Source organism: Malaclemys terrapin, chromosome 1 (genome assembly GCF_027887155.1).
Source record: "Malaclemys terrapin pileata isolate rMalTer1 chromosome 1, rMalTer1.hap1, whole genome shotgun sequence".
NCBI classification, from domain to species: domain Eukaryota; kingdom Metazoa; phylum Chordata; order Testudines; family Emydidae; genus Malaclemys; species Malaclemys terrapin.
In genome coordinates, this window is record NC_071505.1 from 33,567,017 (window position 1) to 33,594,774 (window position 27,758).

Below are 27,758 nucleotides of genomic sequence, written 5' to 3' on the forward strand. Positions count from 1 at the left end.
TTTCAAAAGTGACATAGACACCTAACTGCCACTTTAGGTGCCTGTGTCCACAATTTAGATGATCAGAACCCATGCCCAGCTGCTGCCTAACCTGGTAGGAGTCTAAAATCCTTAGGCACCTTCGTTTCTGCCAACAATAAATTTACTTTTGGTCAACATAGAGAAACCATAGACTTTATTTTAAGACTCAGTGAGCCTGATTTGGCCCTTTGTCTATACTTTGGACACCCTTCACTAGACCAGTTAGCCAGACTCCAGTACATAGTTAATTGTGAGAGCTAGAGCTGTACTTTATACAGATGAATAATCATGGGTTATGACACAGAAAAAATACATTAAGTAGTGGAAACTTCAATCAACAAATGGATAACTTCATTTCAAAATGACAAAAGACTCAAAGAACATTTAATCTCTGTTATCTCTGTAATATTGTCCTTAAGAGTTTAGTTGGGAATATAATTTGTGATAGCGGTACATTTTCCCCAAACTCATAAACCTGCAAGGCGCCTGGCCCTTTTGTACCTTTACATTTTATGATACTGTGTGTGTGTGTGTGTGTATATATATATATATATATATATATATATATATATATATATATATATATACACAGGATGAGGATTTGCTAACAAGGAGATGTCTGGGAAATAAGCCAGCTTCAGTGGTTTCAGGAGAATTTTCAGAATTACAGAGTATCATAGGAATATACTTATATTTAAATACACAAATGTCTCAAATTATCACAGCAAATGGCAATTGACAGCTTATGATGCATCTTGGCACTGATTTCAGATCAAATCACATACCAGGCTTTAAATCAAAATATATTTATCTCCTTGTTGACATTAATATCAATCTCAAGCTTCATCTTCTGGATTACGTTTACTTATGATCCATAAAGGAGCCATCTTAATTTTTTCACATTTAAATGTTGTTTGTGCTGCTTTTGGCCTGCTAGACAACAGTATATCCCATATGTGAATATGACATTGCCATCACTAGGAATGTTACGATCATTTTCAGGATACTGTCTTTCTGAATTTGGCTAGCAAACTGCTCGGCTGCAGTCTGTGTTTTTGGCTATAGGCACCTGGCCCATCCTAAAGAAAGATGACCTCTGGCAAAATATTGGGATTATTGTTTCCCATCTGGAGGCAGCCCAGGAAGTTCCAGATGTCAGAGTTCTGGCTCATCAAAGTGCCAGTTTTTGAACGAAGGTTCCCAGGATCAGAGTGGGTTTTATTGGTGGAATATCTACCTCACACTGCCGTTTAGGAGAGGGCCAGTTTAATATTATTTTGGCAAAAGCTCACCTTAAAATGGAAATATCATTTTGGACACATTTTACATTAACCATTGACGTGACTGTTCCGCTTTTTGGCATTTGTATATGAATGATGAAGAATCCAATCACTTTGTAGGGTATTCTATATTGTCTCCCTATGGCTCAGTTTCACCAGCCATAAAATGGTGCTAATGATGCTTAACTCCCTTTGTAAAGTTTCGCAAGCTATACTGATGAAAAGAAGTATGTAAGAGCTATGTAATATTATTATATTTTCATAGTAGTTAGATAAGTAGTTAGATGAGTGGACATACTGTAATAATATGAAAAACACTTTGGGTCAGATTGTGTCTGGCCCTGGCAGTTGCACAAGGTGGGAGAGAAGGTACAAGGAGCTTCCAAACTCCCTATGTAGAAGCCAGAATCATCAGTATGTGTAAGGACTGCTTGAGGGCAGCACCAACAGCATCCCTTAATCTCTACAAGGTGAGCAGAGCGGGCGCCACATGAGGAGGGGAGAATTCATGCTGGGTGCTGTAAGTAAATGTAACATGGACCTCAAGTGCAATGCCTTGAGGAGCTCCTACCAGCAGCATTCTTTCTCTCACCTTCACAGCAGGGCTGTGCCTTAAGGTACAGTCTAGCCTCTCGAATCATTTACTGTACACAGCGTGGTGCTTGTAAGAATCCTGAGATCGCACCCATGTTATCTTCCACTCTCAAGACCCTTGCATCATTTCTCCCTTTTTTTACATCTCTCCTCTGCCTGAATGAGGCTCCTTTCTGTACCTTTCACACTAATCAGCTAGACCGGTCAGTGGTAAGCAACACCGGACACTCCCTCCCCATCAGCCCTGATATCATCCACACTAATCCCAGCCTGTGCCAGTTTTTTGGACTGAGAGCCTGGGAATGAGAATCAAATACAGATCTGAGGCCCCAGGCATCTGAGCATGTGTTTTCTCACAAGGCAAAAATGTAGTGCTGCAGGGTGATTGGAATGGTGGGATGTTGGGTTTTCACCAATCATGTCATCTGGGCTATTATTAAATCTTCAGGCCCTATCTCTTTATTTTGGCTGCATTCTCTTGTAATTGCTAAGACACAGTGCTATCTATCTCTCCCTTCTACCTAGAGATCCTCCTACAATTTTGCTTATAGTCCCAACAAGTTCAAGGAATCAATACAATTGAAATTGCCACCGAGGTCTTTCAAATCCCTTGCATTTTTCCTTTAATTTGACAAGAACAGTGGGGGTAGGGGGTATGCAGTACTAAAGCTCCCATTAAAAAGAAAACTTTAAGTTCTAAAGTAGAGAACAAGTTTCATGCTAAATGGGTTCTTGGGGTTGAGTGTTTGCATTTGATTAGGAACTCAGAAATAGCACTGTGATAAATAGCAGAGAGTCTACCACACCAGATTTGACTAATGAGATTGTCACTACAATATCCTGGTTCCTGTCTTCACCTGAAGCTCATTTGCTTCTCAGGTTCATTACATTTCATCTGTGTAGCTGTTTTATGACACAGTAAGGTCAGTTCCATACCTACCATTAGGAAAAGCAAAGTGCAGCGTATAGTACTCTAATTTAACACCAATATATTTTTGAATACCTCCGTAATTTTTACTTTATTCTCCAGTTTTTGCTGGTTTTTTTTCAGTTTCTTAATGTGAAAACAAGGGCTGAGTAGTTGTTTCTAAAAATCAAATTGGCAGTACCTACTATAACACAAATGTAATTAAACTGTTTATAGTGTGATACTTAACTATGATCAGGGCTTATTGACTCCTGGGATTTTGTTGTCATAGAAATAGCAGTGGAATTTCCTCCTTGATAAGGGACCCACAGAAACTGTTACCTGTTCTGTTAGGTAGTCTCATCTGGCAGAACAGTGGTAGTGTGCTGTATTGGTCAGAGGAACAGGAGGGCACCAGTCAAGAAAAACTGTTTCTCATCCCTTTCTTCCTCTATCAGCGCGGCTTATCCCTGAGATAATGCTCAGCCAGAGGATGGTGCTTTTGACGATGATGCATATGGAGTAACAGTGGGAATTAGTATGCAACTGATGGTAGTATGGGACTTGCTGTGTCCCACTGAGGAGAGGTGCAGCTACTTGGACTTCTCCTCCAGCCTGAGAAAGGTTATCAGAAAAACTGTTCTATGGGGAGCCAGAGGAGTCCCTTGGAAGATATTCTGGGGAGAGAGAGGGAGTGTGGATTCCCACACTTTGAATGACAGAAAATTGCCTTGAAGGTGGAGAAAGAAAGACTCACATCCCATTTTAACTATGATACAGATGGAACTAGACAAAGGAGATGTGATTCTTCAAACACCAAATAGTTCTGTGTGTAGGGGGATGGAGGAAGCTTCTCTTCCCCCCGCCCCCCAAAGTTGTACTGTGTTTGCTTTCTTACAGTCCTTCCCCTCATATGTGTAGTGTTCGTGTAAAATTTGTTATAAATTATAGAGTTAACATTTCCTTGCAGTTTGCCAGTTTGTTTTATTTATTTATTTTTTACTGTTTTTCTATTTGTTTCCATTCTGCTGCAGAAATCTGATCACCACAGAACTCCTTGCCAAAATTCCACAGAAACCAGGGGGTATTGGGGATCTTGCCAAAGAATTTAGATCCAATATGCTGCACAATACACAGGGCTCTGCCTCTGATAGACAGCGACACACTGGTTGGTTTTTGAACTACTGTACTGTATGCGTCCCGCATTTGTGTTGAGGTTTAAATGTAATTAAAATGTTAAACAGAAGTTTACATGGACTGTAATCCTTCCATCTGTCTGCTTTGCTGTTGGGAGACTAAAAATGTTTTCACTGGCTACTTTTGGGGATGAATGTATACCTTCTCCCATCCTCAGCCCTGCATGTCTTGTCCCCATCCCCTTCCATTCCTCTCACTCAGACACAAGTCAGAACTTTATGACATGACTGTATGTAGATATTACAAAATAGGAATCATCTCTGATTATAGGAATATAACACAAAGAATGCATAAGTGTCAAATACTCCCTGTCGAGGCACATATGTGTATGCCATTGTATTGAACAAGAGCTGAACATACATGTCTGAGGGCAGAATTTGGCCCTCTGTGTTTATGTATTCTTTAGTTTAGAGAAATCTAATATTTCTACAGATAGATATTGGTTCCTTTGCCACGTCCCCCACTATCTCATATAATATGAAGATTTTTTGTAGATGACAGGTATTATTCCAATGCAGATTAGGGGAGGTGAACTTTTTTCAGAAAAACACAGGATTAGAAGTCACTGTACTCAAATAATCCCATTATTGAGAGGATGAGGGTTCAATGTGCACACAATTGGTGCACTTGCCCAAAGTTCTAAAGCCTCTGGAACCAGGATCTAAACATTATTAAAATGTTAACTGGAAGCTCCCATTTGTTAGACTTGAGAGTTTTGAGATTGGGCTGCTATCCAGAAAAAAGTTCTCCTAAAAGGAACCGAGGGTTAACTGCTGAACTAATTTGTGCTGACACCAAGCTATTCTGGAAATCTGTGCTGGAGACTGGCCCATCAAACAAAGGACACTGCTGTTTTAGCAAACTCTCCTGCCAGTCTCCATATTAAGTGTGAGGATTATGATCAGCAGCAGGCAGTCTTCTAGGATGGTAGGAGAGTGCTTCCTCTCATGTGCGCATTTGTATCTGTTCACATCGTCATGAACTTCATTCAAGGCCACTATCTGTCTTTTCTGTTTATGCTTTGGGTGGCCGTATAGTCCCACTTATGTGAGTTCAGAGCATGCTCTTTCTCTTGCCTCAATCAGAGCTATAAAAATTCATTAAAAGAAGAAATTGCTTGTATTCCTCTTTATCTAATATATATGCATTCCTCTTCCCCTGACCCATAACCTCTCAGACTCCATCCTCAAAGCATAGGCAAGAATTCTGCACATTGAATTACGAATGCCAGTGATTCTTTCCTATATCTGGCATGCTAGTAAAGATTGCTGATTTCAAGTGACCTACTGTACCACACTGTATTTTTGGAATGAGGCCAAACAAGACTTTTTTTTTTTTTTTAAGAAATTGCCATGTGGAATACATAAACCAGACATAATATCTCACTGGCAAGCATTGATTATTCAATTCCTTCTCTGGCAGTAAAGCATCCTATCTAAAGCTCACGTATTATGAGTCTGAATTCTCTCCTTTAATGGGTGAAATAGCCTAAATATCCCACCTAATAGAACACTACCATTTTTCTGATGTATTATTCATTAAAGTTTAACTGTTTTCACAATCAATCTCAGGACATAGCTGTTCCCATTTCTTTTACTGCAAGCGTAAGCCCAACCTTGCTCCAGACCAGCTGCTTGTCAATCAGATGTCACTTCGTGAATGCCCCTGCACAATTCTCTGCTCTAATTGGAGAAGGAAAAGTAGCTGTTTAAGACTGTCTGCTAAGTTCAGTTGATGCCAGATCTGTGGATGTGTTTTCTTCAGCAGTTCAGTGTACTTTATAATACCCGAGATTGTTTTTAAACCTTACAATTAAATCTCATGTCATCCTCCATGCAATGCTTTTTTTGATAATGATGCAGTATTGAAGCAATGGAAGCTTTACTTTATCTCCATGAAAGACCATTAGTTTTAATAAATACTTCACTGTTAACACACTATTCCTCCATTTTTTTTATTTTTATTTTTTTGGCGAGGATGTGATACAATTGCAGGTTAAATCTGCAGTAGATCTTGTCAGAGATATGCAACAGTCCTTGCAATATATAGATCTGGATATTTAGATGTCTGTGTATATATAGATAGATAGATAGATAATAAACTGTGGCTGAAATCTCATGAGAATTTCTCATAAAATGTATCTGAATTTGAATCATAGCCCGGATTAAACATCAAATCCAAGCCCTAAACCCTTTCCTGAACATAATGTGGATTGCAATCCAAATACTGCTTCTTTGGTGGTTCTGCCTGAAACAGTCACAAAGTAATTCCCTATAATATTTGCTCCAGAGTGGCTAACCAAGTGGAAGTTGTTTTGAGCAGAAAAACTATTAAAAGTAACTCAGACACATTGTTAACTTGATCTTGCCTCCTCAAAAAAAAAAAAAAAAAAAAGTAATCACAAGAATTATAATCCCTGATTATTTTTTTACTACCCAGAGGAAAGACTCTGGCTACTCTTGTATATTTTCAGTCACATTAGTATCAGAATTGCTTGTATCTGAGCAGTAAGAAAAGCAGAGAAGTGGTCATTTTTCATACTTCAAATCACATACCAGTGACATATCTTTCTTATTTTCACTTTCCATAAAGCTTCATGCCTAATACAGTTGTAAAGAACAACAGGAAATAGATACAATCCAGTTACTTGCTCTAGGCCTTTAGGGATAGGTTATTTTTAATGTATTTGATTCTTACCCAGATCGTTAGAGTGGCCTGTAGGAGAAATGTAGCTATACCATTTCCCATTGCTGCTCCATTTTAGATTGCAAGTGACTTTTATTTATCCCAGCTGTTTGATGCTGATGTCTCAATGTGGTGCATTGAAAAGTACCGATTTATCCGCTCTGGTACCTAAATTTCACCCTTCTGTCTGTGGATGCTCCTAATCTTAGTGATCTTCTCCTGGCTTCAGATAAGAAAAAAATAATTTGTATCCCATAGGTCATCAGAGCCTTTCTAAGACAGAGTTGTTTTGCCCCCAAGAGGCTGATTTGGTCTCTAAACCTTTAGGTCCTTTCTGAGATGTCTGTGTCTTTTCAGCCCGATTTCCTAATGAAAGACACTCATTACCAATGTGCTTTTTTTAGCAAACCAATAAAATACAGAACCAGTTTTATCAGTTACCTGCTAAGAAGCCCTTTGCTTTTTAGGATAGCTTGATAAATTCCTTACAAAGTAGAGCTTCAGGTAAGAACATAGTTTACAATAATACAAGAACTTGTGTCGAGTTTCCTGGCTCGACATGCTTTACAATGCAATATCCCTTTTAGGTAGGTAAGTATCTCTATTTTACATATGGAGAATCAGAGGCACAGATAGATTAAGTGACTTGATCAAGGTCTTGCATGAAGTCTGTGGCAAAGCCAGGGGTCCAAAACAAAGGTCTCCCAATTTCAATTTCTGTGTCTTAATCACAAGACCATTTTTCTGCTCAAAACAACTTCCACTTGGTTAGCCACTCTGGAGCAAATATTATAGGGAATTACTTTGTGACTGTTTCAGGCAGAACCACCAAAGAAGCAGTATTTGGATTGCAATCCATATTATGTTCAGGCAAGGGTTTAGGGCTCGGATTTGATGTTTAATCCGGGCTATGATTCAAATTCAGCTACATCTTATGAGAAATTCTCATGAGATTTCAGCCACATTTGAGGTAACATTAATGTTATTAGCTATGCAGCACTCCAGAGTGAACTAGTGCTTTACAGGATAGAACAGATCACTGACCTAAAGAACTTCCAATCTAAGCAGACCACACAGTGAGAGCTGGATGGTGGGTTTTAATTCAAACACTACTTCCTTTGATGAGTTGAAAAGGCTTCAGATTCAAGTTTCCAGTTTGGGCTTCTCTCTACTGCTGAGTATCATTATGTGATTAAACAAGAGGCTCTTTATGTATAAAATCAGTGAAATATTATTCTACTATTGTAGATCATTTTTCCATTTAAAGGGACACGATCAACATGCAAATCACATTGTGCCTGAAAATTCTATAGCCAGTATAGTTACAAGTGAAACATAAGATTACTGTAACTGAAGGAATATAGTAGGAGAATATTCCCCATTTTTCCCCCCAGTCTACTCTGTGCATTTGACAGCACTACTTGGAAAGTTCCACTGGAATGGAAGAATGTACCAGTTCTCTATCCTTAAAATAGGGAATTTTAGTCTAATCTTTCAAATGAGTGGACTTTTTTAAGGGTACCTGCTGAATTTTCCCTGTATCTTAGTAAAAGACACTTTCAAACATCAGCAGAGGAGCAGGAAACCTCTTATTAAAATGCCCTTTAAGGATTTTAAAAATAAAATCAGGTTGCACTGCTTAGAAGCTAGAGTTTTTATTTTAAATTAGTCAGTTTAAAAGAACTTCTCATGTTGACAGTGTCTGTTTAAGTTGTTGTTTCTGAGGGAGGATTTTTTTGTCATTGACCAAGAAGGCCAAAGAGTATGTTAGAGGGAAGCTGTTTGGGAATCTTTTTTGATCAGAACCCTCATGACTCTGTACTGGGCCAGCCCTGTACTTCATGTACAGCCCCACAAATCCTTTCCCTGATTTTTTTTTCCCCAATTAGATCTCACTTCTTCTCCTGAAATATTATTACAGCTTTTCACATCCACACCCAGCAAGGACATTCAGTGAATAGTCTTAATAAGACCATCTATTAATGCTGCTCCATTATCTGTCTATCCTATAGAGTCATGTAGTATGAAATATCACCTGCCTCTTTCCCCTTTTTTCTATAGGAAATATGATATAGCATCACCATGACATGCCTGAGTCAGGAATACCAAAGTTCCTTCTAAATCTAGGGTTCCCACACTGGCACTTGGTTGTGTCAGCTATGCCACTAATCAACTGTGAGGCAGGTTCTAATAACTTTACTCATGCTGTGGAATTGGTTCTAATACCCTTGTTCACCTTATTCTGTGAGTAGTCCCATTGATTTCAGAGAGCAAGATCCAATACAGCCTGAGTAAAGGTATCAGACTCTGACACCCAATGCATTTAAAGTTTTCATAAGAACAAATCCCCAAAAGGTGAAGAGAAATATAACCATAACTTTTATACAAAAGGAAGGGGGAAAAACATGATGGGGGAAGCGGGAGTGATGGTTAAGAAAAATACTGGGCACATCTATAATTCTGGTAAAATTATTGATATTAGGACAATGGTTGTGGGGGGGAAATATATGTACTAAGAGCGATAGGAGCTACAGCCAATTGTTATTATTGTTATTAGCACATTAGTTTCCTATTCCCACAGGAAAATCATTTTTCCTTTCTGTCACTGATTTGAACAGGGCATGTAAAATAAGCAAACAATCCATGCTAAAGAAAAGTCTTCTTGGAAGAATACTAACAGATATAGATATCTCCAAATTTCTAACTTATGAAAAAGCAATATATATGTATGGGAAGCATGGCTGGATATGGACTACATAATGTGTGAGGCTGGTCTTTATAAACATTCATCCACAAACATATTCAGAAGGTATGACCTACCCTATTACACTTCAAATACAGTGGGAGCGAAAAGCTGTTGAATTCTTTAAAATGGCCTGCCTGGTGGCTAGTTCAGTGACATATAATAAATGTACATCTTTTCCAAATAAACCACTTCATGCTGGGGCTTTTTTTTTTTTTTTTTGTTCTAATAGCTATAGTCACTTTAAAGTTAGATTAACTTGTCCTTTTGTGAACATTGAAAAATCAATTTGCATAAATGAATAGCATGGAAGAAAGTGGAGGGAAGGAGCAATACTGAATAAATTGTCACCAGGGACTGTGGCAGTTCACGTAAATGCAACAGGCTGGTATTGCTGCTGAGATCATCACAAGAAATTTACATTTTTATTCCTGAGAAGAGTGAGGTGCCTTACAGGGCAGTGTCAGGTTTTTCTTGGGAGTTTAATGGTTTCCATCTCTGTTGTGGTATTATTCATGCATGGTTATTCAGAGTCCTAGAACAGACAGCTGCAGCAGCAGAGGGCAAAGACATGCTATTTATCTGTCTTGCAGTCAATTGCTACAAAGCACTGGAACTGTTTCCGTTATGAATACGTTTTCTGAGGCAGAGACTGGCCGGATACCTGTATTCATCTTTGTAAATTATCTTTTTATTAGGGCTTTTTTTTTTCAGACTGTAATCCAAGCAAGAAACAAGAGGAGCCAGTGCTTAGATACTACAGTGATGAGTGCTGTATAAAATCCTAAGATAGGTAGATGGAGCAAGACTGTTTTAAAAGCCAATTGAAAGTGTAAAACATGTGGGCAGGACAAGCATTTTAGCTGTTACCCAACATAAACCCCTTAATGACCATTTATAACTGTTTGGTCTCTGAAGAAGGTCCAAAAAGTAGCATTGGACAAATAGTAGACAGTTTAGACCTGGCATTTTGGAATGAAAAGACAACGGGGAGGTGGATCAGTCCTTACTTCCGCTAGCCATCCAACTGATCTCATGTAAATTAGGCCCTTGGCTGTCACAGTAGAAAACTGCAGCTTTGGTTCACACTCCCTGACTTTCACTTTCTTTCTGAAAACTGAGAGTGCAACCCATGTGAAATTGCCAAACCTTTGCCAAGATTTGGGTGGAATTTTTGGCATGTGTATGGATTCCATGTGAAATAAAAGCTCAGTCCACACATGCTCAAAAATTCAGCCATGTCTCAGAGATCTCGTGCAAATCTCCTTTGCTGGTTTGTAATCAGAGTCCCAGACATGTTGTCATTAGTTCAGGGCATAGTTACTATGGTGGGAGATGAATACTTTGATGGAAAGCTCATCTTGTTACTTTAGGTAAGAAATGGACAGCATATTTCCAAACTCTGTAGATAACTCATTTTCCTTGAATGTCTGTCTTTGCTATCAAGAATGAACCATTAAATGTTCTTAGTTTTATACTTCATTTAGTCATGCATTTCCCCCCACTCTTCCCTCCTCCCCATGGAAGTATTTAAGAAGAATCAAGTTCAGTGTGTTAGAATTGCTTTAATAAAACAGAAATGGTTAAACCATCTAAGAACTATAATAACACTTCTGTCGCTATGTGAAAGGTTTAGTTTGGTCTTTCTTATACTGTAAATAATGTTTTAAAAGACAGTCAGGAAAAAGGCTGCTAAGTTATTCACTACTTTCTCTCTGACATGTCATGGGACATACTGTAGATGAGAGCTGTCACAGTTCATGGCAACTGCATGCTTTATTTCCCCTGAGTGGTACACAAGGGCTCCCACTCTCAGCTTACAGCTCCCCAACTGTTGCGTCTTTTGGTTGGAGACATGTGTCTCTTTCTCTTTTGACTGGTGTATTTCCAGCAGGGCCGGCTCTAACTTTTTTGCCACCTGAAGCAAAAAATAAAGAGTGCCGCCCCGCTGTAACGCCCCCCCCCCGAGCGCCAAGCTGTGCTGCCCCTCTGAAACACATCCCTGAGCGCCGCCCCACCCCGCTGAAATACGCCCCCGAGTGCCGCATCACCCCCCCAAGCGCCGCCCTGCCAAAACACCCCCCCAGCGCTGCGCCACCGAAACACCCCACCCGAGTGCCGCACTGCCGAAACACCCCCCCGAGTGCCGCGCCACGCCACGCCACCGAAACAAAAACACTCTCTCCCTCTCCTGAGCGCCGCCCTGCCAAACCAAAAAAAACCCAAAACCCCGCCACCCCAAGATTGGCTGCCCCTTACAAGGTGCCGCCCCAAGCACGTGCTTGGTCGGCTGGTGCCTGGAGCCTTTCCTTCACTATGTCATTCCCCGCACAGACAGGTTGCCCTAGGACACCTGCTTGCTTTCTCTTCAGAGACGGATAACAGTGTAATTGCTACAGATATAAGTTACCACACATCTCTTTCTAAGCAAGCCTACAAGCATTACAGAGAAAACATATTAATAACAATAAAAGAACTTGAACACATCCTAATAAGCTTACCAGAGTTCATCCCAATACTTACATGGGCTCTGGCAAATGCACTCTTTTAATACCTCACCTTAGGGGCATCGTCGTGGTTGCAAGTTTATCAGAGCTTCAGCACAGAACAAGCACACTGTCTTATGAGGCCCCAGCAGGTCAACTTCTTCCAATCCTCCCCTAAGGATTGGGGCCCTCTGTGGTCCAGGAGTCCTGTCTATTTGCTGGAACAGGAAGAAGCCCCTGGGGCAGATTAACCCCAGTCTTTTATCCAAAAGTATTTTCTTTGTCTGATGCTCTCTGAAGAATCCAGTTTCAACTGTGCATTTCTCCCAGAGGGGGGTGACTTCAAAGGGTTGATAATGGAAGAAGTACATTAGCATCCCTCCTCCTTTCTAGAGAAGGTACATACAATGTCACAACAACACGTACACACACATGTTTTTAATGCAGTGTACCTCAAAAATATTAACACTAATTCAGTAAGGTTTAACTTAACTCACTAAAGCTTATCTTAATTCCATAAGGTTTGCTCACAGGATAGTGTCTGTCTGCCACCAGGGTGATTTGGATATAGCTACATATAAACACACAGAGCTTAGATACAGTACTATGATGGTTAGATTCAATTAAAAAATGATAGACATTTGTCAGTTCAATGTATCTGACTGACAAGTTCGAGGGTTCCCCAAATTATGAGCCTCTTACTGTAAGTAGTATAGAGACAGATGTGCTGGGCCATTTTTTTTTAAATAGCCTCTAATTTTGCACCCACTGGAGTGTCAGTTACTTGCAAGTGCAGATGGTGCCTGATCCAAAGCTCATTAAAACTATCTAAAAACTTCCTTTAATTTCAATGGAAAAAATCCCATTAACTTCAGTTGCTTTGGGATCAGGCTGTAGGTATCTAAATATTATTAGATAATTGCCCCCTCAGTTGACTGCAGAGACAAAATTTGGTCCCTTTATCTGTTATGGAGTTTACATACATGCACATGCACATAAATACATAGTTATGTAAGACAATAAAAAACCCATTTTGAAGCACGCTGCTTCAATAATCTGTGGGGAGGTATCTTTTGGGACAACCTGCTAGTATCAGCTAAAACCCAAATGTAAGACAGGGTGGAGTAAGGACTCATAGTAGAGGACACGTGAGAAGTAATATTGCAGGAAGTGGACACTTACGTGGATGTAACTGCTGTAGCTTATGCTGCATTCTGAGTTTCACAAGTTGGCACTGATTTTGTAAATCACAGTGCTAACAGTAGGATAAGATTGCGTTGTGCATAGCGTAGGAAAAGGTGTAAAATATAGGGATTCCCTAATGGTGGGGAAGAGTTGAGATAACTCTTGACAAATCCATTCACCCACTTGCATTTTAGAATTTAATTCAAGGATGGTGAGTGCTCTGGTGGAGAAGTATTTACAAAGCACAGGAACTCGGGCTCAGCCCTTGTGAGGAGTGTAAGTGCTGCGGTAGCTCTGCCTCAACCGAGAGGGACCTTGGAAACTCTGCAGGAGGCTGAGATGTAACAGAGCCTCTTTTCTGCAGACAGGAAGAAGCCTTGTCAGAGGAGGGGAGACAACCTTCCCATATTCCCTTCACTTTACATTCTACATATTGGTGGGGAGTGGGATCCTTCTGTCTAGTGGGCTGCTGGGTGATGGTTTATCAATAGTTGGCTGGGAAGTATGCTGCTAATGCAGATTATAATAATTGTATCAATACCCTAAGCATTGGGTGCAAATATTTCCAGTATGCCATTCAGAAAATGCGATCTCTGCAGCAACACAGAAAAACTATACTAGGGAAAGGAAACAACAGAAAGGTAGAGTTATCCCTGCCAGCACACTTTGGCTAAAGTGTATCAAACAAAGCAGAACAGTCTTTTTTAGAAGGACTTAAAACCTACTTTGTGAAAACTTGGGGTGAATTCTTGTTCCATTGAAGTCAATACAAAATTCCCACTGACTTCATTAGGGTCAGGATTTCATCGTGCATTCCTAACTTGGACCTGTGAACACATAAGCTGATCCAGGGTTGAAGCTTGGGCTAGGGAATTGAAGCCCAGGATTTTATTACTTCAGCTGCAATGTTTCAGATTAGAAAACCAAAAGCATTCTCTACTACTAAAAGCTTTTACATTCTTCGTTACTTACTTTATAACTTGTATTGCAATCTGTGTCAAACTAATTAGTATGAGGAATTGAAGATAAGTCAGGGTGGGCATTCTGAACAACTTTAGAGTATCTCTTTTTTCTTTTAAATTAATTTTCCAACCCCAGGGGTCTGGTTGCAGGGTTGAGCAACCAGGGTATATGGTATAAGAATTCCATTTATTCCAGTCATTCAGGAGCCTACTTCTTTCTCTTTATTAATTTGTATGGGGTGCGGTGATTGTTTGTAGATCATGAAGAATGAAGAGAAGGGAGGATAGCATGGAGATGAGAAGGCAAGTTTGCAATCTCTGTTCTCCTCCTTATGCTCTCTCCATCCTTTTAATTTACTGTCTCCACTGTACCCTAGCATTTTACAATGTAGAATTATTCCCGCTCCTCTCATTTTATTTCTTAAAGCATTGATACCATATTCACACAGCAAATCTGAATGTTCAAAGTGGAGGCAAGGATAGCAAGGCAGGAGACTTTTAAATCCATGAAATGACAAAGCAGTTGGTTTCTGCAAATGAGTGTGGTTGGATCTGAATCTGTCTCCATACTGGGACCCACAGTATGGAAGCTCACTATGAAAACCTGAACATGCCAATCTATCAGCAGTTTATGCTGTTGCTTTTAACTTTGGGTCATTCCAATATAATTCATAAAACCCTGAGTTGGGTCAGCCTAATTCTTCACAGAATAGTAGCTTACTTTCACCCTAATAAGTCAGAGAACTCAAGCTTCATGTGCCATCCTGCATAAAAATTATTCCTAGACTGCAGAATTTTGTACTGATGCTAAACCTTTGCAATGGGAGGAAGGAAGGAATGTAAATGGGAAAGAAAACATTTAACTGAAGCAGAACTTTAACATAATTTCTTCTTGCTGAATGTATATATAAAACAAGAGAATATACCTCAATAATCATCCAGGTTTTTTGCCTTCAGCCTGTCTGAGGCCATGTGGTTTGGAGATCTGATCACTAGTCCGAAAAGAAAAGGCTGTTTTCAAGATTTCTGGGGTGTTTTTTCCTGGAAAAGGTGAGAGGATAAAAGCAGAAATCTGTGAAATACATTTATGCCTTATAGGGCAAATATATACAGAGAGAGAGAGAGAGAGAGAGAAATGTTTCAAGCTGTTGCTAAACTGATTTGGAGGCAGGTATTTCTTTCATTTACCTCTCCAAGGGGTAGGTTAAAAAAATAAATCTAAATTTCATACACGCCTTGAACCAAGGAAATTGGATTTTCTTATTTATTTTGCTCTTTCGCATACACTTTTACTATTTTCTGGAGTTATGTTTGGTATTTCTATCAACAATGAGAATTTTAACTATTGAGAAATGTCCGGAAACAAAGAAGGTAGTGTTTGAACATTCAAACAGCATTTTGTAGTAATCATATTTCCTTAATACACCTCAAAACATTTTTCTCTGAACAATGCCTGTGTAATTTACAAACAATTTATAAACTGATACTTTTGGTGAGTTTGTCCAACAGGCTTCTTGTCATATAAATACTTCATTTCTTTATCTTTTGTGTTTATGCTATCTTTCATTGTTCTCATTTTATCTTTAGTGTGCAGTATTTTGTTCTGTTGTTTCTCTTTCAAGCTACTATCTTTTTTTCTTTCCTTTCATTTTACAATGATTTCTATTCCATTTTTCTTTCTTGAGGTTCATGAGGCAATGATCTTTGCAATTTCTTTTTGTTGTTGTTTTTAAATCTCTATAATTAAAACAAGTTTCTAACTACATTGATCATAAATATACTTTTGTTTTAATTTGTACTTGTAATGGCATCACTAGAGGGCAGTATTGAATAAATTAGTGTGCTGAACAATGCTATGAGAAATTAGAAGCAGAAAAGCCCTTAGTAGAAACATACTTGCATTTTTTTTATTAAATATAAATATTTTTGGATTTCAGTTTTTATCAAATCCCATTCATACAGGATAGAATGAATCATAAACTTCATAATAAAGCATTTATTGGATCATTTTATATGTAACTTAATACAAAAGGAAGAGCAGTCTGTGAAATTATTAGAAAAATGGATGGGCAGGGGGCTTAGTAGACAGTAACAGTTAAGCTGTTGTAAACTATTAATTCATAACATTGTCATAGAACTTTAATCTTTAACTAGACATCATGGTTAAAATTTCATACAGTATATAAAGTATATAAATTATCTTAGTATTGTTTTCCAGAGAAAATGTTTGCAGTAATAAATAAATATTTTCCAATTCATTAACTTGTTCCTTGGAATATACATTATATATATTCCTTGGAATAAACAGTACCGTATATTTTGAAATAATGGGCAGCAAATATAATCAAAAGTGTGGAGTAAGATGTTGACTCATTTGTTCTTATTGATTTACAGGTCTCCTGACAAATGCAGCAGCAAAGAATTCTCGTATGAGTGGTCTAGGTTCTGTGTGAGCTACTTACCTTAGTCAAGTTTCACTGCTGTGGATCATCATCCATTATATGTCATCAATTCAACTGTCTGTTTCTCTATATCTCATAAAAGACAGCATAATTCCTCTACATTATGAGCTAAAAGTCTGTTCTACCATTCTAAGAAGCACTGGACTAAGGAATATAGATATAAGAGATACGCTTGGGCATTAGCAATACAAAAAGTTCATGGTTAACGTTTCATCTGCGTTATACACCACTGTTGGACTCGATGTTACCTACATGTTTTGATCTGAAGAGTCTACTGCACTGAAGAGTATTCATCCCAATCAGCCTTAGAGAAGACTGTTTTGTCTATGGGAGGACACTGAGGTGCAAAAGAGAATCTCTTCTTGTGCCGTGGACTGTCTGAATTGCTTTTATTTTCTTATACTTTCAGTATATACAATAGACCAAAGAGCAAAATCTATTTTAAAGTGGACACAATCTTACTGTTAACAGAGCTATCTGGGTTAAATTGTAGGGTGGTCTCCACAAAGACATGATTTCAACTCTCACAAAGCTGAGATGTTCCTGTACAGCAGAAGTCTTTATGGAACACTGCAGTAAAAACTAAACTAGAAAATTACTCTTGAAAAACCACATTATAAACAACGAAATGGAGCATGGAGAGAAAACGGCGTATGTTTGAAAAACTTTGATGAAACAACTACAAACTGTCTACATGGCACCTTTATTCCTCTGTACTTAGATTGACTTTCTCATACTAAAATCATTTTCAGTTTTAACCAGTTAAACATGCCTCTTCTACAGTTCCATTTTTGATAGTTAAAATTGGATAATACAGTATTTGCAAAGAGCATGTTTGGTCATCTGTGGCCTATGTCTCATCTGATACACCATTTAGCACCAGAAAGCAAATTAAAGAAAAAAAAAAGTAACACTTGTTTGAAAGAGATCATTAAATGTATTTTGAAAAGCCTAAAGTTATATATTTAACAGTTTTTATATGTTGTATATTTGTAGAAAATCCTATTTAACAATTAACGTGGTAACTCTGACGGTCATGACAAATGGTTCAGAGTTAAGTTGTGTTTTATTACTTCAGTTGTCTCTGAAGTGACAGGTGTCATTTGCTTTCTTCCATTAGGACATTCTGGATGTAAAGCATGACGAGAGAGGACTCTGTAGAAAAAGCAAAGAATAATGTTGTTTCTATTACATAAATGCATTCAACCATTGCACTGTTGGAAGGCATTTTTTTTTGTCTTTATGTACTGGTAAAAATAGAGTGTAAAATATTTTAATCATGGCTTTCCATACCGAGTTATTTCTCTCTCTCTCTCTCCTTCTCCCCACCCTCCTCTACATAATACAGTATAAAGGTCAATTTGTGGCTTATTCCTTGACCCAGATTCAATGTTTTACCTCATCGTTAGAAAGCCCACTTTTTTGGCATTATCAGGTAGTGAAAAGTTAATGCAAAGACAGCATAGAAAAGAGGGGAAATGAAGACCTCTCGAGGTCCCTTCCAGTCCTATAATCTATGAATAAGATAAAAAGATCCCTCACTCCCTATTACAGTACCTTTCTATATATGTCTGGTACATATTGATATGATGAAATCAACAAATGAGCTTAACTTCTTCCTGGCAAATGTATTCCAGTTTTAACTATTTCTCCAAGTTTCCACTGTAGTATACTACCTAATACTCCAATTAACTTTTAGTACTATGCTAGTTCTATGCTACTAAAGAAAAATATATAGAGACTGTTCAAGCAACCATAGATAAAAAATACAGAAACAAAAAGTTATTTTTTTTTGTAAGGCCTGTTCCACTATTCAGGCTTATTTAATACACAGATTGCAGAAAACATGAATTATAGGTGACTGTGTCTTTTGAGTAAAATAAATGTATAAGAATTTCTTATTTAATCTTAAGGTTTTTGACCAGTATCAAAGTAGCAATTCAAGGCCAACCACTTGGAAAGTGTTATGGACTGACTGCACTATAAATGACCAATGTCTGGTTTAAAATGTCATGCAATAAACGATGGTAAATACATTTACTGTACTACTAGAACTCAAGAACCAGATCCCTCACTCCACCAAGTTTCTGTTTTGTTTCAGTTTATTTTTAAAGGGAGTGTAGTAGCCTTATTTAGTAAACACAGAAAAACTAAAGATGTTACATTTTTGTTGCTTTACAGTATTCAGTTTTGTGTTGGTTCAGCTAAATTATGGAAATAAAGAAAATCCTTTTATAAGTGAGACTTTTGTTCCCTGATCGTGATGTCACACAGAGAATTGCAGTAGAGGGCGCTTGCGGGTAGGGGAACAGAGAAGTAGATTCTCACAATGAAACAGGTGAAAATGAAATAATACTCTACATTTGCAAAATTGTTAACAATTTTGGGCACTGACATTTTTGGGTGCCCAGTCTGAGACAAGCGCTGAGTACCCATTCTTTGGAAATTAGGCCCCTTTAACATATCTCAGATTGGACACTCAAAATCACTAGTCACTTTTGAAAATTTCATCTAATATCTCTATGTTTTCATTACTTTGAATGCTCAGCAAAAGAGAAAGATGTCCTTGTTTTTAAGGTCTGCTCAGGAGAAGTAACAAAGCAAGGAAAGTTTAGATTATTGGTCAGAGACAAGTGTACATTCTAGCTAGAAATGGGGATGAATCTAGTTTGTGTGACAGCAGTCCCAAGTCACTTCAAAAGAGAACTTTTCAGAATGTACATTTTCAAATGAATGAAATATACTGACTGTTTTTGTAAATGTAAATTAGTGTCCTCAATGCTATGCTGAAACCTTTATCTTTCAGTGACATTAGACTTTTTTCAATATTGTGGGCTTCAAACCTTACGGAACTTGATTTCACAAAGAATTTTAGTTTGTTTATGCGGGTATTTTATGTGCCTCTTCCACAAAGACATTCAAAGCATAAGAGAGGCATGTCTGATTTGAATGCTGTTAAATATCCTCCTTTTCTCAGTTTTCAAATGGGTAACTTTCCAAAACACACGGAAAGGACGATAAAATATAAAAAGGGTAGAGTTAGAGAAAAAGGTCACCCCACAGTCTAACAAAAACAGAAATAGAGAAAAATACAAAAGACCTTTCATACAATTTTCAAAAAAGCTGTTGGTTTAGCTTTCTGTCAGCCTGTGCAGAGACAGATCTAACTAATGCTTCAAACAACTGAGATTTCACAAGACCATTATTGAAGTAAATATTAACACACTGTAGCAATCCACATAGCAATTTCTCTGATTTCATAATTATGTTTCTAACTTGCTCTTTTATTGTGAACAAGCCTTTTTCTTTTTATTACTGTACAGGTTTTATGCACACAATGTTCTTTGGTCAGCTGCTTGTTTACTGAAAGTGTACCCACATGTTTTTGTGTAAATCTTTAACCTCGCATTTTCTATGTAATATGGCCTAGTAATCATCATCTTGAGTATTAATTAGAGTTCCATAAGAAAATAAAGAATGCCGTACCATGGCTGAAGAATTGTACAAGCAGCATTAGCTATGTCTGAACCAAAAGGGAATAAATGAGTTGGCTTAAAGGATAAACACAGCTCTGATAGTTTAAACTAATGAACAGGTGGACAGAACAAGCACAAGGCAAAATTGGATACCGATACCTAGGAAGGGAAGACAGAAGCATTTGCAACTAAAATTCAAGGAGAAAAATAGAAAAACACTTGAGGTCAAGAACATAATTCCTCCCTCCACATATCAGAAATAATATCAGAAAGAGAGTATTTGGGGCTAGCTGAAAGGGTAGATGTCTGTATGTCACAATTGCAAAGAAAGTTCCATTAAAAAGTGGGCAGAGGTAGACTTGAAAGAATGAGCATAAATATTCCCACACACCATTTAAGGGATGAACTGAAATTTGGCAGGGAAATAGAAGTCATTGGCCTTTGTGATTAAGCACTGTTTCGAGGGAAAGGTTGAATCAGTAAGATGTACAATAGCTTTCTCCATTTGAAAAGTTTGGAATGGCCCTTTGGAAAATTAGGTAGACTTGCCTGGAAATTGCAAGAAATAGCCCCAATTCCTGCTTTGCAAACCAAAACACAACAGGTGCAGCCAGGGGAGGATTCCTGCATGCAGGGGAATCCTCAGGAGGTGCAGCGTTCCTGTAGCATCACCCTGGCTCCTAAACACTGATATTGGGAGCATGGGAAATAGCTCGTACCTGCTAGCACTTAAAGGGCCTTTGGCAACCAATGAAAATTAGAGCAGTCTTCAGGCTGCTCTGATTTATGCAGTGGACCAGTTTGGCATCTAGGTGGCCTCAGGATTGAGTCAGTGCAAAGGTGATTTATAGCCACCTTTTCACCCTCCCTTGCAGACTGATGCTGAAACATACTTGACTATACCAAGGAATAGTAGTAAATAATGGCAGTAAGCTGATAGTAGGAATTTGGGAAACGATTGCTTATAGGAAAGAATAATTACAGATGAAGATGACAGCAAAAATCATAGAGGTTAATGAAAAGGGATGAGTTAGTAGTACGTGCATATGATGCTGGATATAACTCGGGCACTAATTTTGTTGGCATGTTACATGAATGCGTCTTTACACAAGGCCTCATTTTTAGAGGACTGACACCAGTGGAACACAGGCATTGCCATATCAGATCAAATGAGTGGTCCATCTAGTCTTCTATCCTGCAGATAAAAGGTGACCAAGTATGGAATAACCCATCCAAAGTTATTCTGAACTTCAATCAGTTAGAGCTTGACTTATGCACTGAAGCATGAGGGGGTGTTATTCCTTATACATTTTTATTCTGCCTGATGTAACTGTTGGTGTTATGATTATCCATACAATCATATTATCCATTTTTGTTTTGTTTTTGTTTTTCATTCTGCTATGATAAATGATAAATGATAAATTCTGCTATCATTTCAATGATAAATTGGGGCAATGAATTCAACAGGTTAAATTTGCTTTGTGTAAAAATGGAGGCATGCCTCCTAAAGATTCATGACACAATCCAGGCCAAGTCATGGACACAAAAAGGGGCACAATTCTGACTGTTTAGGGGGAAACATTACAGGATTGGAGATGAGAATATGAGTGTAAATCTAAACCGAAGAGACTTTAGGGATTGTCTTCACTGCATTGTTAGCTTGAGCCACAATTCAAGTGTTAGACCTAACTAGATTTCTATGCACACACACAGGTCTCTGGATCGAGTTAAGTGGTCCTATCTTTAAGCTTGAACTGACTGGGCTGACAGACGGGGCAGGTTGAAGCACTAATGCTCCAAACGCTCAAACTAGTAATGCAGGGAGGATGCAGCAACCTGAGTTACAACTGTTAATCCAATCTCTCTGTGTTGCTTCACTGTTGTTTTGCAATGTTGTCACACTCACTAAAGCAAGGCTAGCTCAAAAGCAGTAACTCAGGTGTACTAACTCAAGCTTCACTGAGCAGTGAAGACAAGCCCTAAGGCCAATTAGATTTCCCATTGGAATTATTAAAAGAAGAACAAAAGAGTCAGGAAAACTATATTCTCCATTTCAGCTAGCTAATTTTTGATGTCTAAGTGCTAGGGGAGCCAAAAAGAGTAAAAACACAAAAGGGAAATAGAAAGTGAAAAGGATGCTATTTCATCTGCCTTCTGTACTGCTGCTAATAAGGTATATTCGTCTCTTGATTCATGTGTATAAGCTCCATGAAACTTGACAGCCATGAGGTAAGCGATAAAGTCCCATCATGGACTAAAACCTAGTTAACGATAGAAAATAAGTAGAAATAAATAGCCAATATTCACCAAAGACAGAGATTAATGAGGGGCTGCTTCAGGGGTGGATCAACATAAGGGCCCTTGCTATTCAATATATGTATTAACATCCTGGATGAGAGGGTGACCACGGAGATTGTGTGGTTTGCTGGCACTACTAAATTATATAGGTTAGTTAAAACTAGGGATGAGTGTGAGGAACTGCAGAGGGGAAACTGCAACACAATGGCAAGTGAAATTGACTACAAACAAGTGCAAGGTGGTGGACCACAAGGAACAATTCAAACTACCTGTTTATTCAACTGACTTCTCAGTTACTTGTAACCTCAAGGCATCAGTATGGACTGCTCAGTGAATGTGCTTGCCCACTTTGTGGGTCAACCAGGTAAATAAGAGGTTAAGCTGTTTTAAGAAGAGAATAGTGACTAATATGATAGATATTAGGACTACAGTATATTAATCAAAGCCTTCACCTTAATGTACGTTCAGCTCTGGGCATCTCATGTACCAACATACGTAGCACAAATAAAAAAAATGTTTGATCTTTTCCAGCAGAGCCCTTACTATGTTCCTACTCTACTGGGACTCGTGCATTAAGGGTATTGGCTGTACTATTTGTTCAGTTCTGCTCTTGGAAATGTGGTGCACTTTGATATCTGTGTTGTCAAGCTGACTGTTGCACAAGTATGCTCACTGCACCTACAGTGAAGCATCTGTACCAGGGTTCCTATGCACTCATAAGGAGTCTCCTGCTGGCCTCAGGTGGGCCAAGGGGAGGAGCAATGAGATCCATATTTATGTGAATCCAATGGCATCTACTTGTGCAACTGGCATAGAGGGATTGCAGCTACATAGACTTGGAAAAGAAGATGGTGGGGTGAAGCATGGAAGGAAGATTACAGAGGACTATGCAGCAACCCTATGTCCTGGCCCTGGTTGAGCGCTGGATTTCATTTCCCCAGTCCATCAGCATTTTGAGCACATAGAGCCTGATTACTTTGGCTTTATGCAGCTGGATCACATTTCACCTATTGTGAAACGCATCCACGTGTCAGAAGGCAGCACTGTGCCAAAAGGAGCCATATAGATGAACAAGGAAATGTAAAGTATAATCAAACAAGAAAATGCATATAAGAAATATTAAAAGGCCAGGTTCAAAGAAATACAAATGCAAACAAGGTAAGAAAAACAAAGTTAGAAAGTGAAATGGAGTAAAAGAAATAAAGGCAAATGATAAGAAATGTATTATACACTGGAAGGCATCTTCTAAGCCACCATGAGATGAAACACTGTACTACTGGGAGCTTAATGACAGACACATTTTTTATTTTTGTTTTTGGTCATTTGAGATTAACACTTGAGTTGTGAAAGTGCTCAGAAATGACTGATAGTAGCAGTTTAAGGCCCTGATTTGAGAATGGGTTTAAGCTATGCCAAAAAGAAGGTATAGTGATAGTGTGCACAAATTCATAGATTTCAAAGCTGGAAGGGACCATTATGATCATCTAATCTAATCTCCTTTATACACAGGTCATAGAACTTTCCCAAAATAATTCCTAGAGGATGTCTTTTAGGAAAAAAAAAACGTATTTAAAAATTGCCAGTGATGGAGAATCTACCATGACAATTGATGAATTGGTCTAATACAGGGATCGGCAACCTTTGGCACGTGACCCATCAGGTAAATCTGCTGGCGGGCTGGGACGGTTTGTTTACCTGCAGTGTCCGCAGGTTCGGCTGATCACAGCTCCCACTGGCCACAGTTCGCCATTCCAGGCCAATGGGGGCTGCAGGAAGCAGCAACCAGCTCATCCGTCAGCTTCCCACAGCTCCCATTGGCCTGGAACGGCGAACTGCGGCCAGTGGGAGCTGTGATCAGCCAAACCTGCGGACACTGCAGGTAAACAAACCATCCCGGCCCACCAGCGGATTTCCCTGATGGGCCGCATGCCAAAGGTTGCCAGTCCCTGGTCTAATAGTTAATTACCCTCGGTGTTAACAATTAATGTCTTATCTCCAGTGTGAATTTGATTATCTTCAACTTCCAGCCATTGGATTCTGTTATGCCTTTGTCTGCTAGATTGAAGAGACCATTATCAAATATTTGTTCCCCATGTAGGTGCTTACAGACTGTAATCAAGTCACAACTTAACCCTCTCTTTGTTAAGCTAAATAGATTGAGCTTCTTGAGTCTATCGCTATAAGGCACATTTGCTAATCTGTTAATCATTCTCATGGCTCTTCTCTGAACCCTCTCCAATTTATCAACATCCTTCTTGAATTGTGAATACCAGAACTAGACACAGTATAACTCGTAACTTCTAACACATGCAAAACAAGGCATGTGAGGGGTGACCTGTGCCAGAGCAGTTGTCCGTGAAGGAATTCTAGCTGAGTTAACAATGAGTAAATCATGGTAACCTCACCTTACAGTTTGGTAAACTGAGGCACAAAGAACCAGCAACGGGACCCATATGCCCTCACTCCCTCTTTCCTGCTGTAATCACTAAAATCCTTGGAACCTGTACTATAATATAATATGATAGGCTAACAACATCCATAAGTCAGTGGTTCCGAAACATTTGATCATGTGTTTGTTTATAGTATTTTAAATACCCTGTCAAACCCTGATGTTTTGGGCTCCCTCTATATTTGCATCTCCCTCAAACTCCCAGAAAAAGTCACCATTGGTTCACTGCATATTATTTTTATATCACTGCACTGATGTATTTGTTTTTCCTCCTTTCTTACACAGACTATCACCAGCAACTCCACTTCTACCACGAGTTCAGTTTTAAAGTGTAAACCATCCCCCTAACTCCTCAGACAATCAGGCACCTCCCTCTATAGCAGCATAAATCCCCTGAAGTCTATGCCCCACCAAGGGCTTGTCCACTCTCACTGCTGCTGTTCAGAAGAAGGATTGGGTCCCTGCAGCTTTCAGGTGTAAGAGAGCAGAAAATCCATTGATCTGTTATGAAGTGTACACTCATGGCCTGGAAGTCCAGAGCCAGGGATGTGCCACTAGGGCTTGCTTCTTATGTAACCCAATACTCAGTAACTTACTCCCATCTTGGAGTCACTTTCCCAACAAATTCCTGGAGATTTCATCACATGACATAATCTCTAATTAAAGATTAATCTTTAATTCCTGGAAACTCCAGGACAATCCTGGAGGGTTAGCAACCCGACCAACCCCACAGAATAGCTTACAGAATCTGGAATTGCTGACATCACCAGAGTGTCTGAGCCTGTAAAAATACTGTTACCAGTGCTCCTGGGAGGACAACAGAGAGGGGAGACCACTGTAGCCATATGTCTCTGAAGTCAAAATTCTGTAGAGGTAAGAGGGGACTTGTCTATCTTCTTCCCCTGACCCCTGAAGTGGTTGCCGCTATCACTACATCTTTCCTGCCTGGAAAATTGTGGGTCTTCTTTAAAGGGCCTCACCCCTTGAAAAATGACATTCCTCAAATCTTAATTGTCCAGGGTTAACATGTGTCTGGGGCATTGTAGATGGAGAAGAATCAGTCTGAGTATAGTCTAAGTGAAATGTGTTTCATCTACACATGTATGTGTCAGTCCTGGAATACAGGTAGTCACCACAGGTTGCAGGGCTATTCCTTCTTTCAGGACCCTTCGCCCAACACCACAGTCTGTTTCACAGAGAGCAAGTCTGCCTCAAGAACTGACACTAAGCAGAGCCCACGGCAGAGGACAAAATTCTCTTTCCCTCACCCCTGAACCTTGTACACTAATGAAAGCACACAGTTCTCCCAGGACTGACTGTTTGCTCACATGCTTAGAATAGAACCTGAAAGGCTGTGTGTAACAACAGTGCTTGATGACATCTGCAAAGCAGTATACGGTTTAATGTGTTAATTTTACAATAAGACTTTTAAAATGATATAACAATAAATTGCAATCATTGTTTCATCAGGTGTTTCTTTCCCTAGCAAGAAATTACTCGGGGCCCATTTAAGGAAACCAGTATCGGTGTATTATAGTCTGATAAGATTCTATGCATGTGTAGCTCTCCTATTGTTAATAGGAGAAATATTTACACCTTAAAGGCCCACACTGCATTACTCAGACCCTCCAAACTTCCTTAGTGCCAAGGGGACTTTTAGATAAATCAGGAATAGATCAGTTCCTTAGTAGGTGAATATAGAATATATTGCACACTAAACCATCTCTCATCTTTAGAATATATCAGATTTCAAGACAATATCAAGTTAGTTGCACTGAATATTTTCCAGATTTTACAATCCAACATTTCAGCCCCCTGGATGATTTCAAATAGTGCTTATGGCTGGAGTTATTAAAACAAAGTTTGTGAGTTGAGAGGCTAAAAAACAAAACACTAGTGCGCCTACATTTAATTACTAGTGACTCTAAAAGAATACACTCTCACAGTGACAGATGACATTTAGCCTTTCTGACTTCGTAACCTACATGATGATAAAATGGGGTTACATTTTTTGAATTAAATTGATAACACGACCAAATCGATTTCATTAGTGTATCTGTCATATTTGCTGTTAATGATGGCTAACAGTGGAATAGAACCTGACAACAATCCCTGAAAAACTGTGCAGAACAAAATTATATTATACTGGCATTCATGAATTTTAATACCCTTTTTTATCATGAGTTTTTTTTAACTCTCTTTTTAAATTCTAAGCTCACAAGAAGAGAATTAAACTTTCTGCACCTGTCTCAGCTGCTATTATTTCTATTGTTACAAGTTAATAGGCTTGAGAATGGAAGACATTTCCACTAACTAAAACAAAAAAAAGGCCTCATTGAGAGTCTCTTGTGAGTGCTTCGGGGGGAACCAATGAATCTGTGCTGCTCAATTGTTGACATCAGAGTCATTTCTCCTGAATGACTTGAGAGCTTCAGGACACCCAAATTGCTGTTTAGAAGACTGTTTGTGGAAGATGCCATTTGTATTAATAGACTGTGGGGTATATTTTCCTCTTGACACTTGTGCATAACTCCCTTTAATGCTAATGGGGGTGCTGAAAGATGCAAGAGGAGAATATACTTATTTGCCTGCCATGAATCATCATAGGGCTATAATCCCATTAGAAGAGCTTAAATGTATGTGAATTAGAAGTGTATAAGTAAGGAACTACTCAGCTTATAGCTTCAATTGAGAACACCAAAATACCCTTAGGTAATGAGATAACTTGACCTGCCTCGTACTTGAAAATGTGGTAAGATTTTTATTAACATATCATACTGAGCTGTAAGACCATTATCCTCTCCTACTTCAAATCCCTCATTAAGATCCACTTCTTTGGTAACACCTACAGGAAGCTGGCTGATTAATAATGGATAGGCTGAGGGGCAGTCTGGCACAGTTAATGTATATTTATATATATTTCAGAAGACTAGAAGAAACTAATGTTGTACCAGCATTTAAAAAGTGTAAATGGGATGACCTGGGTAATATAGGCCTGTCAGCTTGCCATCAA

General features: G+C 38.8%; 1 protein-coding gene across 10 annotated transcripts in view; it reads left to right on the forward strand.

The window, feature by feature from the left end:
* Window positions 1-27,758, forward strand: part of TAFA5 (TAFA chemokine like family member 5) — a 675,055-nt gene that overhangs the window by 583,398 nt on the left and 63,899 nt on the right. For 3 of the 10 annotated variants that reach the window (XR_008444069.1, XM_054020533.1, XM_054020522.1), the window contains one exon: window positions 16,455-18,764. The exons of 1 other annotated variant lie outside the window; for it this stretch is intronic. Coding sequence is in view for 2 of the 9 variants with exons in the window: in XM_054020533.1 (XP_053876508.1) it covers window positions 16,455-16,513 (59 nt within the window). In the remaining 7 variants the exon portion in view is untranslated. Of the gene's footprint in view, window positions 1-3,836; window positions 3,971-15,017; window positions 15,111-16,454; window positions 18,765-27,758 lie in introns of those variants that run through there. 6 more of the 10 variants (XR_008444065.1, XR_008444067.1, XR_008444068.1 and 3 more) reach the window with 4 other exon arrangements.